The sequence below is a fragment of the Dermacentor variabilis genome, unplaced genomic scaffold, assembly GCF_050947875.1.
Source record: "Dermacentor variabilis isolate Ectoservices unplaced genomic scaffold, ASM5094787v1 scaffold_14, whole genome shotgun sequence".
Lineage (NCBI taxonomy): Eukaryota > Metazoa > Arthropoda > Arachnida > Ixodida > Ixodidae > Dermacentor > Dermacentor variabilis.
Window position 1 is genome coordinate 5,247,823 of NW_027460302.1, and position 20,222 is coordinate 5,268,044.

General features: G+C 46.3%; 1 protein-coding gene and 1 non-coding gene across 4 annotated transcripts in view; both read left to right on the forward strand.

The window, feature by feature from the left end:
* Window positions 1-19,806, forward strand: part of LOC142567798 (uncharacterized) — a 70,520-nt gene extending 50,714 nt beyond the window's left edge. The window contains exons 2-4 of one of the 3 annotated variants that reach the window (XM_075677950.1): window positions 765-1,535; window positions 17,567-17,669; window positions 18,033-18,423. In XM_075677950.1, coding sequence (XP_075534065.1) covers window positions 765-1,535; window positions 17,567-17,669; window positions 18,033-18,333 — 1,175 coding nt within the window. In that variant the 3' untranslated portion in view covers window positions 18,334-18,423. Of the gene's footprint in view, window positions 1-764; window positions 1,536-3,382; window positions 3,595-17,566; window positions 17,670-18,032 lie in introns of all 3 variants that reach the window. The other 2 variants (XM_075677951.1, XM_075677949.1) reach the window with 2 other exon arrangements.
* TRNAS-UGA (transfer RNA serine (anticodon UGA)) lies at window positions 13,090-13,162 on the forward strand. The gene has a single exon. It is a non-coding gene; the product is annotated as a tRNA-Ser (tRNA).
* Window positions 19,807-20,222: the final 416 nt, after the last annotated feature.

The window sequence follows — 20,222 nt, forward strand, 5'->3', positions numbered from 1 at the left end:
AATCTAAGCACACGGGTGTTTTCGCATTTCGCCCCCATCGAAATGCGGCCGCCGTGGCCGGGATTCGATCCCGCGACCTCGTGCTCAGCAGCCCAACACCATAGCTGTGTACATAAAGCCCTGTTTTCCATGAATAAAATTCATTTGAAGTCCGGCGTTCGTGTTGTCTTTCTCTTCTCGTCCTTGTTCAATTGTGCGCTGGAACGATGTTTCATAATGCTGATTATCCACAATACCCATCAGTAGACGTATTTTTTCCGAAGGCTGTGCTACGAGAAAGGGCATTTTGCTTCATTATTCGATGACGAAGCATTAGAAATAGTTAAAACTTCGAACCTCCAATAATAAATTGCCATGACATTATCATTGAAAATAGGCGAGCAACGATTCAAAAATCAGGCGCATCGCGAGCGACATTCGGTTAGCTTAACGACGCTGTGCTAAAAACGTGCCTTACTTTAGACATTTATTTCATTTACTTGCGCTGCAGCCCTACTTCATAATCCGTGGTATTGATGGTACTTTCTTTATCTCTATGGAAACTAATTTATTCTTTATCTTTCTTTCTGAGGAGGGGGGCGGCAAGATTGCAGATGTGCTGTGTCGCGACACTTCTGCTCATTTTTGCACGCGTTTGTGTGACTTATCTGCTTCATAGGCCGTGCATGTGGTCTTGCGTCAGAAGCAGGTGCCACGCTATTGTGCATTTGGCTCACAATTTCCGTTTGTGTTCTCACGAAAATGAAACAACCCTCTTGACGCAGGACACGAGGGCCCTCCTCTTCTCACGCACGCGCTTCTCCCCGCGGTCATCATGCTGCTCATGCCAAACGTCGTCGTGTGCACCGTGTGCTTCGTAGTTTCTCACAGCTCGTCCACGACAAAGGCCCTGGAGTTTGGCTTCTCCAAGTTCTGGCACGAATCCTGGGCAAGCCAGGGCTTTGCAGCGCTGGAAACATGGGCGTTTATTGTCGCGTTTACTGTTTACAGTGGTCTCTCTCTACTACTGATCCATGGTAGTACTTATCACGGCCCACCAACGTCGTCAGGGTACAGGCCTGTGTACCGGAAGAGCGGCTTCACCTATTACGTCATCACCATGACTATTGCCGCTTGCGTTTTGATAGTTGTTGACGCTCCTTGCCAGGTAGCATACAGGTGCATGCCTGGATTGGCCGCTGCGCTCGCACTGTTCGCCTTCGCAATTCCGCTGCTTCTGTACGCGAAGGGGAGAATGAGTCCCTCGCCAGGAGAACACGGCACAACAGGACGTCTGGTGCTCGACTTCTACTGGGGCATGGAGCTCTATCCTCGCATCGGAGAGCGGCTGGACATCAAACAATGGACGAACTGCCGCTTCGGGATGATGATGTGGCAGCTGCTGGTCTTGGTCGGCTGGAAGGCTCAAATCGAGGCGAGCGGCTGGAACTGGTGCGTGGCATCTACGGCTCTGTTGCAGACGATTTACATCGCGAAGTTCTTCTGGTGGGAAGATGGTTACATGCAGACCATCGACATCACGGTGGACAGAGCAGGTAGGTAAAGTATATTTCTGGCAAATAGAAACTGCAGATGCTCGCTATGTGGCTTTGATTTTGCATTAAAGAGTAGCTATGCTTGAAGTACCGGCACCTTTTTGAATAATCTGGACGCCCTCGCAAGCCGGTTTCTGTGGCTTGTAGTTGGCCAGAACTGATGGCAACTTATTTTTGTCGGCCTAAGCGCTATGACAGCGAAAATGTTCTTCTGTATTCTTTATTTTTTTTTTGCTTGTTTTGGAGTTCGTGAATGTTCTCTCTTCCCTCGCTTCTTGTTGCAGTTGGTAAAAATGATCTAAATGCAAAAATACTTCCTAAAAAATAACATGATACACTCCTATTTTTCCCCTTTTCCTTTGGTGTGCGTGTACAAACGCGGCAATGGGTGGACAAGTCTGAATATTCAAAGTTATTAATTGATAATACGTGTTCGCGTAACATCACGTTGAGACAGCAGCCTATTTTCAATTTTTAATGCTTCATTGCATTTTTCCATGGCCTTTTTATGCTAATATAGTAACTGTTCTTTCGTAATTTTACTACCAGATTTGATTCTATTTCTCAGCCTAACTTGAAAAGAGCAGCGCATTTTCGAGCCTAAACTCGAATCGTGTTACGCTTTTCGACAGTCTTTCTTACAAACTTTGTACTTGTTTACCCCAATAATAATCGGCAGTTCTATATAGCTGCTTATCTTCTACTTATTGCCTTAGGTACATCAGCGGGGGTTACCAGATACATGGTTCCCTCATTTATCCACACTCCCAGTTATTAATATTTATCTACTGCCGGTAATTGCTGATAGTCTATATTAGGGCGCCTGATATTACCGCGACGGCGTCAAGGGTCCCCTGACCCCAAAAATCCGCTGTCTGCCACCGGCGCCGGCCGTCCTGTGAGCGAAGATTGCGGTATATGTTTAGGTATATGTATGTTACACGCCATGCCATGCTATATGACATGCGGTATATGCGGTTTAAATCGCCACGCCATTCTATCACTAAAGTTGCTCATGTGTTTACTTCCATCCTTGACAATGTGATTCCTTGGAATTTTGATAATGACAGCACACAAACAAATCTTTTGAGACAAAACGACGACAACGCATGCCTTTTATGTTAAATATTCTTAGGCTGAAATATTAAAGTGTCAAACGACAACAGAAACCTGAAAACGATGTAAATGTTTTCGAGCGGCTGCACACAATCTCTGTGATCGGCCCACGCAACAAGCCGCGTTTCTACCACAAAGCTCGCCTTCGTGCATTACGCTCGCGGCCAGCGTTTCTCAGTAAAGGTTAGTTACATAAACGGCAGTTGCATGAGAAGCAGTCAGAGATCTTTGAATGCAGTCGCTTTCACTCTTAAAGGCGAAACTTAAGCTTCTTCCAAATGTTTGCTATAAAAAACGATGACACCTAATTTTTCTGCATTAATTGTCCATCCTAGCACTTCACTCGTGCAGGTCACATATATTAGCTAATTTATCAACATCTATATGGCTTTCAGTGTCGGTGTCGCCTGCGTACACTAAGCCTAGCAGACTTTGTCTACCAATGGTGCTTAATACCAATTTTTCTACTAACTTATTGTCCATACCTGCTATTACATGATAAGTAGAGGTCGGGCAATGAACAGCCCTGTCCCAGACTGTTAAAATTGTGAGCGCAACACATTCCTGACTTTGGACTTCATCATCTCCCCATATCATCATCCATTGTACATCTTCATCATCTGCATATATCGTCACCAACCGCACAGCTTTATCCTCGTGGTAGTAGCACGAGCTCAGCTGGAATAAAGCGGTTCCTTACAAGTGGTGGACGGTGATTTTCTTCCGCCAAGACTTCTCGCACGTTCTCACTGGAGCTCCGCTCGGGTCGCCGCCTAACACCACCGGCCATGCTCGCTTAAGCGAATCCAGGCACGTCCGAGGTCGCTGCTCCACTGCCACCTTCGCTTCCGTCGTGACCATCAACAGGAGCCAGCGCAACCCGCAAGTCATCGCTGGTCTACGCGGGGAAGACGTAGAGGACTGGCTCCAAAACTACGACCTGGTAAGCGACTTCAACAAGTGTGGTGGTTCACAGAAATTAGGGAATGTCGACGTTCTACCTGTCCGATGTCGCGAAAACCTGGTTTTGGAACCATGAGCCAGATCTTCCAGACTGGGCGACGTTCACACAACAGCTTCGGCACGTTTTCAGTGCCCTAGCTGTTCGCGCTGAAGCCGTGAAGAAGAAACTCGGTGAGCGCTACTGTTCCTATAGTACTTGAACCTTGCCCGTAACACTGAACTTTATTAATAGTCCCTGTACACTTCCTTTGGTGGTTCTCTATTACCTTCATTCACAGCCGTCTCTTTAAGAGCATTCCACAAAATTTCTATTTACATTGTCAAAGGCACCACTTATATCCAACAAAGCTTTTCGTCATGGTGTGGTTACAGCCATCGCATTTTTCATAACCTGTGCTATGACAAATAAGTTATCGTCTATTCATCCGAATTGAGTTGTTTGTCCGCAGGTAAACAACAGGATTTCATGAAGGGGTGAAGAAAGAGTTATACCTTGAAACTGCAGTGCGCGGTCGATTATGGTGATGAACAGCTGCTTCCAGAGCACACTTCCACCCTCCTTTGCTGTTCGGTAGAGAAACAGGAGCGTCCAGTTTTAAGAAACCATTCTTGCTGCAAGACTGTTTGCTTTTGTGCAATATGGTGCTAGAAAATGCAGCTCGATGTGTTTTGATTCAGCTCACCGGCAAAGCTTTTCGCGTCTCAACGCTGGTGCACTTTCCGCGATAACAACAAATGTCGCATCCACCCATATTTAGCAGCCGAAAACTGCGCTCCGTCGTCCGCTGCGATTAGGAACGCTTAAATTTCTGGCACCCTAGACCCTTCCTTTGATTTCTTCGATACAGAGATGGAGCATTATTTAGAAAGGTTAATTGGAATATCCAGGTGTTACCATGCTTCTAGACTACGTGGTCTGAAGAAGGCTTTAACAATAGATAACTGGGCTAGTTGGTTTAATTAATCTTGAAACTGCAAAAGAGCACAGAGACGAGAAACGAAGAGAGTGGACAGGACGAAGCACTTACTCACAACTTAAAACTTTTATTGAAAGAAAGCGAATATATGCGCACAAAAACGGAGTAGGGCGGCTGAGTGTGCGTTACAAGGCTCTCGGGTTTAATTATTTGAAAGGCAACGTTAAAAGTAAAAAAGTTCCAAGCATAAAAAAACTTGAATTGTCTATCATGTAGCAAGACCGAGAGGTGGCTCACGCAGTTATCTCCTCCTTTCTTTATGTGGAAGGCCTCTGCCATTTCACTTGTTAACTGGTTAGTGCTTTTGAAGATAATCTGAGTATCTTCGGAGATAGGATAGCAGGCGCAGTCACTACAATGGGTGGCTAGATGGGTCGTTCCTGATGAATTACATGCCGCCAGACGCTCTCTTAACATCACGTTGATGCAACGCCCACACTGGCCTACGTAAACCTTACCGGACTTAACCAGGATCATATATACTATGCCCATCGCGCAATGTACACATTTTTTGTATGTTTAATATTGCACTGCAATGGCTGCGTGATGGCGCAGCGATGGCGTAGAGGTAGAGCATCCGCCTCGCCTGCAAGAGGACCGTGGTTAAAATCCCGGTGCCGCGCAATTTCCACCACATTTTAGAAAAAATCCGCGCGTTGATAAAATTGCGTAAACAGGCCTGAGGCGTGGTCTGATTCCGGTGACCAGAACCGGTAACGCACTCTCTTACCAGAGCAGGATTAGCCACCCTGGTGCAGTACTTGGCCAACAACCTCCTCTATGAATACAAGATGATTTTACTTCTCATGATCAGGGTTCCCTGTGATTAGTTGCCCTAGGTAAACGTACTCCTTCACAGACTCTAGAGGCTGACTGGCTATATACTGAACTAAGGTAACTTGGGGTGACTTTAGGCCCTTTGTGCCGAAGCCTCTTCAATGCTGGAAATTTTTTTTCAGATAGGGCACGCCAGTGCTGCCTGCGCAAATACAGCCGCGTGCTGCTGATGCTCCTAATCGCACAGTAACCGCGCTTGTCGTGCAGAACACCGCAAGTGTGGCAATTGTCAGGACCCTCACGATGCATCTTGGAATTATTGTCCACGTATGAAACCTTTTAAGCTAATTGTTCGAAATGGGTGGTCGCATAGGGGGGCTGCCGCTAAGATACGACGCAGGCGTTCTCCCCCATCGCCACAACAGCATCAGTCGCCGGAGGCATTCAAGGAAGTTCGATGCCATTGCTAAGGATGCACCACTTCCACTGACTTGCCAAACATTACGCTCTCAAAAAGGTCTCCATCCTTTGGGGCCTATCTTGTCTCACAACTATAATCGTCATCTATCTTGCCCGCATTTCTTTTTGTTCGCGCAGCGCGCCCGGTACTTCGAGGTCACGAACGGCATGTGCGTTGTCAGCACGACCTGGCAAATAGCGAGCGTGGAGTTTTCAAGAAAGGAAATGCAAGTAAGGCAAACGTCAATTACTGTTGTAGAATGGGATTCACCCTAAAGGGTGCAAGCTTTTTTAAGAGTGTAGCACCTAGCAATACCAGTGACGATGACCCTAGGAACAAGGGCGCGAGTATCATTGACTCATCTGATGCGAGGTCAAAGTTGCCAGCTATAAACCCATTAGTCATAGGTTCCTGCTCGCTCGTCGAACCCTGCTCCGGCATCAGACTGCAGCTACGAGAAAAATCAGCAAGTCGTAAAGATAATAAACGCCCTCATGAATACCGTTCGAGTTCTCCTAACTATTGTACACACCTCAAATGTTGGACGCTCTCAATTCGGTGCTTTTAAGTCTAGATCCCTTACGTAGCCGGAAGCTCCGTAAGTCGTAGCCCTTCAGTAAAGAAGTCAAAGAAGCTTCGATCTTCCAATGGAATACCCGGAGCCTCAAATCGCGCATTTTTGTTTATTTTCGTTCATTTCTGCTTACGAACACGTTTCACATTATTGTCATTTGCAAACCAAGATTAACAGTGTCAGACGGCTATCGGCTACGAAGTTTTATGTCTGCTACGTGCGGGAACTACATCCAGTAAAGTCACCATTTAGATCAGGTGTGAGCTCACCTGTGCTCAGTGTCCGATGACACGTGATGACAACAATCAATCCGTCTTTTTGACAATAACACGTCATAGAAAGAGCGAAACGAAAAGGGAAAGCAAGCGAGGTTAACCAAGGACGTGCCCGAGTGTCTATCCTACACTTGGGGAGGGGGAAAAGGCCAGAAAAGATAGAGAACTTCACACTCGCACGTGCCTATGTTTCACATTCAGTCCGGTTGAACACCGCGAGACTAAGTTCCCTTTTAGCAGCGACACCTATGCTGGGGACTATTACTCATCCATTATGAGGAAGCTTGGCTATGAGTAGAAGAGCAAGACGTGTATGGTGCTTTGCATGGGATCATGAACTCTGCTTTCTAATTAATGGCAGTCCCATATTAGATTGTCCTATAACAACTGCTTTGATTTAACTGCTTTGTGCCATTGTCAAACTTTGGGATTTTAAGCGGCTATTGTTTCCTTTTGTTGATGCAAAATAATGGTTGCTTGAACTAACTTGAAACGGATCTGTCACGATGTCTCAGCGACAACGTAAAGTGGTTTTTGGAAAGTGCGTTTGGACAAACAGACGGAAGTGACCACATTTCCACGTGTCTCCCCGCATCGACGCACCAAGATACAGGCCACTAATGAAGGAGAGATGTCAGGACAATGAAGAGTGCCTTCCTGTGAACATAGAAGGTATAATGAGAGATGCCGCTCGAGAAACTACTTCTAATTTTACACCTAGAGGAAAATTTTGTGAATTTGAAGCAGGAATTAAGCTTCTTCATAGCGCAGAATGACGGTATAGGCGTACCTAATCTATTTACGAATTGAGAGAGGCAAAACGTATGCAGAAGGAGATTCAGCATCGTACGAACGTGATGTAGTCCCTCCGGTGGAAGTAATTTTGCAAGTCACTTGACCCACACAATGTTTTACATATGTATGCAGAAATGTTTGCAGTCTGAGAACATCGCCACAAAGGCACCACCCTTTGAAATGCCTTCCTCTCCACCAAGGACGTCAAGAAATTGAAGTAACGGAAAATCTCACCGTGCTTACTTTTTACAAAAACAAAATGGCTTGACTTCCCGTTTGTTAGAAACTTGGTGAGTGGTTGAATATTCTTGCTAAATTTCTTTGTTTTTATTTTACTGCGTTTATGTCCTGTTCCTACTTCTTCCTTGTCGTTTATTCTTTGTGGCCTCAACAACTTACTGTTTCTTTATTCTTTACTTCCTTTCTTCTTATGTCCAGCTACCTTTGTGATTCGCTTCTTCCTAAACAGTAGGCGGGCTTTAATTGTGCCCCTCTCTGTGGCAGTTGCCAGCCTGCTCCTTCCGTATTTCCCTATCTGTGCATTGTATCCACAGAGAGAGAAATAATACCAAAGAATAATGATTGTAGAAATACAGCTTTCCTGTGCTAGTCAGAGCCATTGCAACAATGCGCCGTGTCCTGCAGCCGCTTCAACCTCCCAGACTATGTCTTGACCTTCCGAGGTGTGCACCTTCGGTGGCGACTGTGGTAATAGCGCATATATCACTCAGCCACAACACACCTTCTCCTCGACGCTTTGAAACTCGTATCGCGCATATAGGACACTTCGCTCAGATTACTTCGCACCGCCTCGCCTCCTCCTGCGGCTAGGCCACCTTCTGCACTGAGCGGTATTCTTGCTACCCATTATGAAACTCTACCATCAAAATTCACGTTACCACCAAGACCAGTTTTACCCCTGTGGTGCCTAAACGCCCTCCAGGCCCTTCTTACCGTTCGTGGCATGAATAAAAAAAACATTTACGGGCTATATATCTGTAAAAGCGAGAGGAATAGGTTAGCGTGACGTCGCAACTCTCTGAGGACTCGGATCCTCCGGTTGATTTCGGATTTTTCCATTAATAATTACTTCTCTCCACCTTGCCGGTTTCCCCAGAGCTATTACTTCGAATTGCAAAGTGTTATTCAGGAGCTCACTCGACACATGTCTTCGACACACACTTCGAGGAGCGAAGTGCAACTGATGGTGGCCTTGAGCAGACCGCTATCAGTTGCACTTGATCTCTCTCTCTCTCTCTCTCTCTCTCTCTATATATATATATATATATATATATATATATATATATATATATATATATATATATATATATATATATATATATATATATATTTGGTTTAGAAAGAAGCAGCACACATACGAAAAACATATGTTTACCTAATTGCTCACGTTTCTGCCGGCGGGTGCGAAGTCGCGAAGCCATTCGAACTCTCTGCATAAGTGAACTACGAGTTTTGAACGGCGACAATAACTCCAGAGAAGCTGGTTAAGGAGCCCTGCACAATTGCTGCAACGTACCACGAAGCCTGGTTGTGTTTAGCATGATAGTGGTTGCACGAAGCCCGTCATCTTACAGCACACAGTAAAGGCTGTGTTGCCGGAGCGTATTGGCACGCCATTACTACTAATGGGGAGGATGATAGTATAAGCCAACGGAGGGTACGAATTGCAAAAAAGAAGTTGTGCCACTAATGGTAGCGCCGTTTTGAGAAATGAAGGTGGGTGGACCGACACAAAGCGGATGAAAATTATGGCACAGATACTTTGTCTCGGAGTAGCCCCAAGCATGGCAGAGGCGGCATTCCTGGGATACTTAAAGGTGATGCTTTTTGTGGTGGCTTCGCTGGGACTCAAAGCGGTGAAATAATTTCCAACACAAGGTTTGGTAGGCCCGGTATGCACATAGTTTAGAAAGAAGGAGCACACATACGAAAAAGGTTTGTTCACATAATGGCTTACATTTCGGCCTTGGCCCGGCTTCGCCAAAGTCACACAGGTTACATCTTTGACACTGGTCACTCCGACAAAGGCCATGCCATGGCTGAAACGTAAGCAATTATGTAAACATTAAGTATGGACAGCTGGGCTAGTTGGTTGTGATTAGCATTATGAAACATCATTATGAAACATCCATGAAGCCCTGTTTTCATTGAATAAAGTTCAGTTGAAGTCCGGCATTCGTATTGTCTTTCTTTTCTCGTCCGTGTTCAATTGTGCGCTGGAACAATGTTTCTTTATGTAAACACGCATTTTCTTATGTGTGCGCCTTCATTCTATACCGGATCTACAGAACATTCGTTCTGAAAAAAAAGTATACATATATATATATATATATATATATATATATATATATATATATATATATATATATATATATATATATATATCACGCCCTCTGTAACGTTAGTCTTGAAGGCCGTCCACGTCTTCAGATCACGTTCGTGGTTGCGGTGCCACACGGTGGCGACACCGGTCAAATAAAACGACACGTAATTAAGTTTTTTGGTGTCATCCCAGTGGTTGTGGATGCTCACCCGGTCGTAGTCAGCGAGCCAGTCTTCTACGTCATGGTCTTCGGTACCACTGAAGATGGGTGGGTCGCGTTGACGCAACGGGCCGGGGCAGACCGCGGTAGTCACCGGGTTGTGGTTGTGGTTGTGGTGGTCCTTCTCCCGGCATTATCAAGACGGGCTGCAGTGTACGATTACGAGGTTCCAGAATTCTGGTTGTACCCCGCACTTCCACCAATTGCAAAGGGGGGTTTATTCAGCTCGTAGAGCAGCAGCGACAAACTCAGCACCAGCAGGTAGGGCGCAGCCAGCGAACGAACTGGGTACGAGCCACGCGATGGCAACGGGGCTTTTCAGCCTGCCGATCTTCGTCCCAATATATATATATATATATATATATATATATATATACACGCATTCGCGGTGCACAAACCGACGAACTGGGAATTCAGCCAGGTAACTTTCATTAGGTACACTGAGTAATGATTATGCATGCACCTCGTCTTTTTTTCTGCAATCCGCGAGATCTTCATGCTTCTCTACATGCTGCATATTGGATATGGCAATATATACTCATATAAAAGCAAAAACATTTAATTTCGACGTTTCGGCTCAGGTCTGGCTTCGTCAAGAGCCGTGATGAAGGTGGGACCCCGGCCGAGATGTCGAAATTAAATGTATTTCTTTTTATGCGTGCGCCTACACTTCATGTAATTTACTAAACACCGGATCCGAGGAACTACGGCATTTCGCTTCTCATATATATATATAGTCAAATCATAAGAAGCCAACAAGCACTGACCCCAGGGGCAACATAGGGGAAATTACTTGTGCTTAATAAATAAAGAAACGATGAATTAATGGAAATTAAAGTGGAAAAACAACTTGCCGCGGTGGGAACCGAACCCACAACCTTCGCATTTCGCGTGCGATGCTCTAAAGGCGGAACCGCATGGCGCGATTTCAGGCGCGATTGACGCGCGCGTCATTTTGACGCGTGCCCAGCGTGATCTGTCACGAAATCGCGCCGCCGCGTGCTGCTGTTCGGAGTAGAAAAAATCGCGACGCGCGGCGCGTCCACCAATCAGAGTTCAAGTAAGTCACGTGGCATTTTGGTCCTTTTTTTGCCACCAGATGGCCCTGCTCTCTGCGCATCTCGACGGAACCTCCTTGGCGGAATTTTTTTTTCTCGGCAGAACTGGCGCGCGCGTCAAGGAAAACGTGTGCTACCGTGATTTCGTTCGCGCATCGTGTTCACCTAAAATGAACAAAGCAACCTTCAACGAGTCCCTAATAAGAAAAGTGGAGAAGCGTCGCGCCTCATCGCTAATACTGGCAAGACAATTTGCTAATAATATTACCAGTGTATGGTGCTCGCTCTCTTCTCAACCAGGCAGGCCGCACCCACATGTACCTCCTGACCCGCATTTTAACGCGATAGCGTTAAGGAGCTCGTGTCGCAGAAAAGCCGGTGTCGTCGGCGTCGGCGGCGTTGGCCGTGAGCGATAAATCACGGCAGGCACTTCACAAATAAAAAGCAACTTCCAAGATGGGCTGGGTGGGAATCGAACCAGGGTCTCCGGAGTATGAGACGGAGACGCTACCACTCAGCCACGAGTTCGACGCTTGAAAGCGGTACAAACGCGCTTCTAGTGAACGCGGTGTTGCCTTAAAAACGTGCCGTAGAAAGTTATACTGCGGTGTATATCGGTAATTATGAGCATGTAACTTACAGAAGTCGCATTTACACGAGTAGCGAAGTAAGTTTCCGCTACATTTCTTCTGCGCTTACCGCACACGCAGAGCCACCTTGCGGCAAACACAGAAGACCCCCTCCTCTCAATGTACGGCGCTGCCCCGTCAGGTGGCGCGCCATGCGCGCATTGGGGCTGTGCGCGGACCGGTGCCAGGCGCGTCGCGGCTCCGACTCCCTCTCCCCTGACGACGCTTCGCCGTGCTCCCACGCGGGTTGCAGAATCAAGCGCCGTTCCTTTCCTTAGATCACTATCTATCTATCTCTCTGCCCGTGCCGATCACGACGTTTGGCTGGCGTAGATCGTTTCCCCCTCCGAGACACCGAGTTCTTTGGTTCGTTCCGTTTGCTCAGGCGCACGTTTCGTTGCCGCGCCGAACGCTGCGTTGCTCGACGCTCTCCGTGTGATAGGTGGCCGCAAAGTCCGATGCGGGGCGCCTCGTAAGTGATCCCTGCGCCGTAGCGCATTGTCTTACACCCCTTGGCGGGTCGATGGGAACGCTGTCGCGTTCCACTCTTGAAGGCGAAGCTTAAGCGTCCTCCAATTTTTTTCTTGTTTCAGTATCAGCAGCCCCCTTAATAGTAGCAATCGCCTCTTCTGCTCGGTAGTAAGCGGCCGGCCCTCCTATTTATATGTGAAGTTGTAAACAAGCAGCGGCTTCTCAGCATGCGGAAGGTACATAGTCGCAGTTTCGCACACGATATTGCTGCTTGAAATTAAGCTTGATAAATACACTTCGGAAAGAAATGTCGCTGTCTAATTACACTCAGATTATTTTTATTGTAGTGTTCTGTAAGTTCAAGGGCATATTATATATGCGGTAACAGAGACAATACATGTCGTTGAGAGTTATGTTGTCTGGCAACTCGAAAAACGCGGCGCGAAAGCGCCGCTCGTTTTTTTCGTACGGGTGCTCGCGCGTCGGCGGCAACGCGGGCGTTTGCCGCCCGTCGCGTTTTTCGCGAGCGAAAAACGCGCCATGCGGTTCCAGCTTAACACTTGAGCTACCGCGACGCTGTTTTCCCATCCACTTTCTTGGGTACTTATGTGTCCTGGTAGAACACTGGGAGTGTTAGCCAGCGCCACCACTCACGGAACTTGGCGGCGGACGTGGAACGTCCTTTTTGCCGCAGGCGTCACGAGAACGCGATCTTTTTGGGTGAAGGCGACTGGTCAATAAACCCACATATGCTACCTGAAGGCATCAATGTAGCCGGATTCGAGACCCTCGTTATGTAATAAACGAGAAGAAAGGGGGTTAACCGAGGGTCCCGATTATCCGAGGGTCCCAAGGGTCCCGAGGGTTAACTGAGGGTCCCGGATGGGAAAACAGCGCCGCGGTAGCTCAATTGGTAGAGCATCGCAGGTGAAATGCGAAGGTTGTGGGTTCGGTTCCCTCCTGCGGCAAGTTGTTTTTTCATCCACTTTAACTTCCACTAATTCATCGTTTCTTTATTTCATTTATTAATCGCAAGTAATTTCCCCTATGTTGTCGTTGGTGTCAGTGTTTGTTGGCTTCTTATGATATGACTAATAATAATCGGGACCGTCGGTTAACCCCCTTTCTTCTCATATATATATATATATATATATATATATATATATATATATATATATATATATATATGTGTGTGTGTGTGTGTGTGTGTGTGTGTGTGTGTGTGTGTGTGTGCACAGATGCGCAGACGCTCTTCTAAGCTCTCCCATTCTCTCTACAACGTGACCGGCTTCCCACGTACTCTTCACACACATGAACTTTTTCCACTTTGACACTCCTAAATCTCACGTATTAAAAGAAAGCTGAGTTGTCATCTCCAGCGCTGCAACAGACCACACATTCCTCCATGAGAAGCACAGTAGGCGTCTTCACGTCTACTCCGCTGGTTCTGTTTTCTCAGCAAGCTGCAGAATACACCCCCTTCATGCTGCCCTGCAGTTCATGGTTCAGTAGGCGTCACAGCAATCGTTTATCTTCTGTGACTTCGAGGCAGATCTCCAGTGCGCTGTGTCGCCGTTTCATCACAGGCCTAAGGGGCAATTCTGGCGCACTCACACTGGCGACTCACAGCGGTTACGCGGCCAAGTTGGTCGCAAATAGTCGTAAATGGTCGCTTTTCTCGAAAAGCGACAGTTCTAGGCCCGTCGCGCGCTCCTAGATTTTCAAGTCATGTGACCGATATCGTAAAACTACTGCAACTATCAGCAGCATTCAGCAACGTGCTTGTTAAGTGAGCTAGTAAGCGAATGTTTACAGCTGTTCATGCAGCTAATAAAATGACTAACCTCACTTCGTATAGCAGTCTAATAATTTGCTAATAATAACGGCGAAACGGCGACTTATTTTGAATGTCGTTGCCCCAGTACAGTCATGGAGCCTTTTCAACCATTGGCGCCGGTGTTGTAGCTCATATTGAACATTAGCTGTCAAAACTCTTTACATAAATATATACCCCCGAAAACTGTTTGCATTCTCCGTCTCGTCAATTCGCCTATTCGGGGCATCGTAATTGTGAAAATGTCGGTTTGCCTCTTATAGATTCTACAATGCTGCGCGAGTGACATTATTGCTTTTGTAGTAATGTATGAACACATAAAGTGGGAAGGAGGGGGGCGGTGAGCTTGCGTCGACAGTTTGAGTATGCCCTGATCAAACCTCCCTTCGAGCTCTTATATATGTGAATTTTCTTTCCGCGCCAGAGCCCATGTGCTTTCTTTCTCATAACACTTCTATATCGAAGTTAAAAAGGAATTCCTGCGGTTGCTCGAAAGGCGCCGATGCACAAATGTCCAGGGAATTCCGACGAAACTTAATCGAAGCATATGACTTTCAGGTCTTGACTAAAATTAGCATGGTCGGTGGAGATAAGGAAATTCCAAGAATGTTCATAAGACGTGGATAACGGAAAATGAAATTCAACTCCTAACGTGACAAGGCACTTCGCGATGTGTTTTGATCTCTCAAATATGTTTTGCCTCAGTTCATTTTGCAAGCTATAGACATGTTCGTTATAACATTGGACTAATCACATCAGTGCAGCAAAAAAATTTCCTCTTCGTCTACTTTTTCTCATTAATCAGACTGGCCGAGCGGCTAGTGTCCTTGATCAGGCGCTGAATCTCTTGCAATTAGTTACGATCATTCCTACAAAATGTTTGATTTCACAAGGAGCGCTGCATCCGATTCCTTGGGTGTTCCCTCGCTTGTACATTTTGGGAACACGTTCTTAGTGGATTCGCGTTTACCTGGAATATAACAACACATGGCGGGAAAGTAATCTGGCAATTGACCACGTGACCTTTCTCTTCTCACTTTAGGCTGCACCCGGGGTATTGCAGTAGAGTAGGACAAGGTTTCGTGTGATACTGGCACATGTACTTATTTATCCCTTTCTCGGGGACTGCATTTCATCCGTTATCTTAAGGTCATCGCTAAGTGCAAGAGGCGCCGGCATGGTTGCAACTTTCTCGAATGTTATGGTTGATTATATTTGTTGTGCATGTTCTCGCCGCACCTTGCGTAATCTCATTGTATGCGCGCCGCGAATTGTGCAGTACGTTCTGCAAGACACACGGGCACCAGCGATTACGCGATAACCTTCGACGACTGATGTATAAAAGTCGACGCGCTTGAACCGCTGATCAGATTTCGACGACCGCCGACTGTGCTTGCGGCTATCGCTGTGCTTCCAGTGAAACCAACGCCACCTAGATAGCACAAGGCCTGTCCACTCCGATCCCCGACTCCATGCTACCTGGCCCGAAATTTCCATTGCGAAGGCTGGCGTGACAAAACCGGTTACGTCAAAGTCACCACGCTTACCTGAGAGCACCCCCGTTAGATACTATGGCAGTCGGGCCACGTAGCATGACGTCATGGATCGGAGTGAACAGGCCTTATGTTATCTAAGTGATGTCGGTCAAGCTTATTCTTGTGGACAAAGGTTTGCCCAATAAAGAGTTAGTTTCGTGATTCACAGTTTTACTGCCGCGTTCTTCACCGTCACTGCAACGTGAAAATACAATATTTCAAACAACATAAACGCTCCTCTGAAGTTAATGGTGACGACCTGCACTTGTCTATGACACTCTTTTCTCGTTCTATATATAATTATACATAATTATTCCCCGAGCTGGGAACCGGGAGTGCAGTAGGCGCCTCTTCTTAAATTGTAATCTAGCAACTTGCTGCCTTTCTCTTGGAGAAAACTTGTCTGTCCCACAAATGAACGAAGTTCCCTTAAACAACTTGCAGAAAAATGTTTTTCCACGTTTGCCGCGATTGATTCATATGTTGCACGACGCACAAACAATTTCACCTTGTAGCGTTGGCAGGTAGGTTCGGCGGCATGTTTATTATTTCATGCGCAGTCATTTAACCAGGTATTTCGCTCAAGGCATACTGAAAGAACTATAGCTAGAGAGCTGCACCAGCTGTACTGCCAAGGATCATATCCGACTTCACTGTCTATTGACGAATCGTACCTGCTGTAATTATATCTTCTGGAGGGCCTGTTGCTTTCTGCGTGTGAGTTAGCTCTGCTATGGCATTCACTGAATCCTGTGGAGAGGGTGATTTCCTAGTGCATGTTTGTCTTTGGGTGTCACTCTTGCTAAACAGGTACTGACAGGAACATTCTTACTCTAAATAACTAGTACATTCCATTGATGCGAGCCCATTAGTGTCGCGTGTAACGTATGAATAGCAAAAGAAGCTTAGAACGCATTTTAATTTTATTTTGAAGGTTTTGCGAGCGGCGAATAAGAAAGTGCAGCACCTATCGATGTAGTCATCAGCGTAGGTCGTGTCTGTAAATAATGCTATGTCATCTGCTTGGGCAATTGATTTCGGTGGCGGGCGACGTCATTGCCTTTCCTCGCCATTCGAAAGATATTTCAGCCCTGTTTGCATACGCTGTCTTGCATTGACCGCACACAAAGTGTACGTACGTACGTGCGCATGCGCAGCTATGTGCAGGCTTCTTCCCGTTTACAGATTACCAGGTTAAGGTGCCGCGGCCGGCATTAGCAAAGTATGGTGGCAAACCCCATCACTATTTATTTGTTTAACTACAATGCATTTGAATTTTTTATTGTTACTTCAGTCTAATTCCCTAACCGGATTATCATAAAAGTAAGGTACTCTAACGATTCGGTCACGAAAGCTTTGCGCCAGTAAGTAGGTGGAATTTTCAAGTTGCAATATTGGTTTAGTGGACTCTTTCGTTGAATACCATGTCACCAGATGCCGCTATCCCTGCAGTTCCTGCCGTGAACCTCTCCGGTTATCCAGTAAACAGCAAACGGTAAGAAGCATGCCGACAGGCTAAAACTCTTCAGGGCCAGGATCATACTGCGTAGTGGAGTTCTGCCTAACGATCAAATGGAGTGATGTAGCAATGCACAGGTTCCACACGAAACTAGTAGACAAAACAGAGCACAGATGGTATAGTAGACAGTAGGCCAGGTACGTCACAGGTCTGCGCGCTCACATGATCATTGCTGTTCACAAGGAAGCCTCTTAAGTTACGGGGCACGAAGGGCTCTTCGAAATCGAAACCACGATCGGTCGTAATATGCGGAGATATAAATGAAAAAAATTCGCACGCTAGGCCAAACTAGTGCTTTGCCTGGATTACTCGGTGAACAGCTACTAATTAAGCGCAAAAATACAGCGCAAAGTACTTTGCGGCAGTACTCATTTATTGTGGTTTCTCCTCCAGGATTCAATATCGGCCAGTTTCATGTGGATTTTTATGGTTCCTTCCTTTTCGGTGACGCCACTGATTGGGGCTTTGGTTTTACTCGCGATAGCGTTGAGGAGGCCAGGAGTGGTCAGTTTCATCGAAGCTTCAAAAACGACCTCGCCAGCCAACCTGTGTTCCGTGATGACAGGACCGCCGCCACGTCTTGAGAGGTAGAATGTTGCCCACATCTGGTTGCTCCTGCCAACTTTGCCAAATATGAAATACGACGCATGATACATGCTATTGCTGCTTTAATTCTACGAGTAACCAGTCATTACTACATTCGGAGTACGCATCGTTCTTTTCCTTAAATTGTTGTCTTCTCCGTCAGGGGTTCAACCAAGATTACTTTAGCACACAGGACGATTTGCGTTCTGAGCACGTGCCTTAGAGCGCAGAGATAAAGCTGTCAACCTAGTTGAAATTTGAACTATGAATAAAAAATTTCGCACCAAAGTATTTTATTGCACTGTTATATAAACCATGATGCATCGCTTAATTTTCACCCCTACAATGTTCGTTTTTCTTCGCAGGCTTCTACCTCTGCTGGGGATGCGTCGGCTTCATGAGTATGATGTTTCCGTTAACCAGTTTCTACATGGTCGAGAACACTCCCGAGAACAAGCCCGTTGTGGCAACCGCGACGTTTATCGTGGGGGTTACAATGATAGGGCTCAACTATTGGACAGACTACCAGAAACAAATGGTACGATCGACGCAGGGGAAATGCACAGTGTGGGGGTCGCCGCCGAGGCTAATACGGGCGATCTATTACGACGCAAGTGGAAATCCCAAGAACAGCCTTCTACTGGCCTCGGGTTTCTGGTCACTTAGCCGTCACGCCAACTACATGTTCGAAGTGCTCGTTGGCCTATGCTGGGCACTGCCATCTGGAGCTCGCAGCTTCGTGCCCTACTTGTACGTCTTATTCCTTGTGGTTTTGCTGTTGCACAGAAGTTACAGAGACGAGAAGAAGTGCTATGAGAAATATGGGCCGTATTGGAAGGAGTATTGTCGTCTAGTGAAGTATCGAATTGTGCCTGGTGTCTTCTAGCCTAATTACGCAAAGAAATGTGGAGATAGCACGATACCATTTGCAGTGTTCCCATGCGGTCTCGTTGTTTGTTGTGTGCCCAAATTGAAGCAGTCAGACGAAATAACTAGTTGTGCTACCAGCCCATAATTTCTAAGCACATGGTCAGATAATCACAATTTCACTATGATATGCGCTCACCCTAGGTCTCACACTTAACGGCTCGTCGGTACTAGCTGTAGACGCGCGTCACCGGGGTTAGTCATGTGGGGAACAATTGGTGCCACCGCACTTAACGTTAAAACCCTTTACTGTCATCTGTTAGCTGGAAATCGACACACTTTCCCTCTTTGATGCCGTCCTTCCAAACCTAGCAGCGTCAAAACAAACTGACTTGAATAACACCGAAAAATAAGCTGCAATTATACGTTTTCGTCAGCGAGAGATGAGATTAAGGAGCGGCTGATTTTATCATGATCTGCTGTAGCGACGGAAGGCAATAACATAGGCGAATTACGATCGAAGTAGGCAGCTTGGTCATTGCCATTTTGTTATGCAGTCGCGGTAACTGACGGGAACATCCCGGTAAAATCTGTGTATGCGCAGTTGCGGCCGCCGGTATCCGTATCGGTAACGGTAACAGTAACGAAGTAACGCTATGCTAATAAAACACTCTGTTAATCCCCATCGCGTCTCATACTGCATTCTCGGGCAGCGCATATTCTCTGGAGTAAATACACGCAAAAAGGCATGCGTCAACTGCCGGAAAAGCCCGGAGACCACTCAGCACATCCTAATGGAATGCTAAGGTATTCACATTCCGTAGGTATCCCATACCTTCCAGAAACGATTAAACTGGATAGGAGTATCAACCGGTCACAAGTTGAGATAAGCCAGACAATTTTAGAGTATTGGTTGAATAAGAAGCCGGAAAGAGATTCATATGACTGCATTCATTACAGAAATAGGTAGCGGCACATTGTAGATATGGAAGTTTTAAGAAAGAAAGAAAAGATTGAGGAGATGTATAAACAATGCTATATTGAATAAAACACGCGTAGCATACATGAATTACTCAATTAGGCGAGGTGAATGTTTTTCCCTGCCCCATTTCAAAGTGGATGCCGTCCTTTGTTGGTTGTTGTATCAGAAGGGGCTATCGGGCCTGTGCGCCGATATCGTCTGCCACTTCTTTCCTCGACTCTCCTTTCCCTCGCTGCCTACGCAAGCACATAAGCGTGTGAATAAACGACCAGTTGGTCATGCTTTGCTCAGCAACAAGTCGCCTCGGTCCGTTACTTCAAACACGATACAGTTATTGCGTGCTATTTGGTTGCGACATTTAGCAACATGCTTAGTGAACAGCAACTGGTCCGATTTGTCGTCGTATTAAGGGGGAATTCGAGTGCTAGTGACTGGGGCAGCCGCATGCAGTGTAGTTTCAGCCAGCATGTGAATGACGATTCGTACCTTGATTGATCTAGACTTCGCGTCCTTCTGCTCTTGAGTGGACAAGGGACTTTTCAAATGGTTGTTTCCAATAAAATATCGCGTTATAAATGCAATTGTTAGCAACGAACATTCATGTCAGCATGAGCATTGAGTTCCCGCGCTTATAAAATGAGTGCCTCACGCATTTGAAATATAACGAGTGGTAACAAACGCTGTAAGAAATAAAAAAAAATTAAAT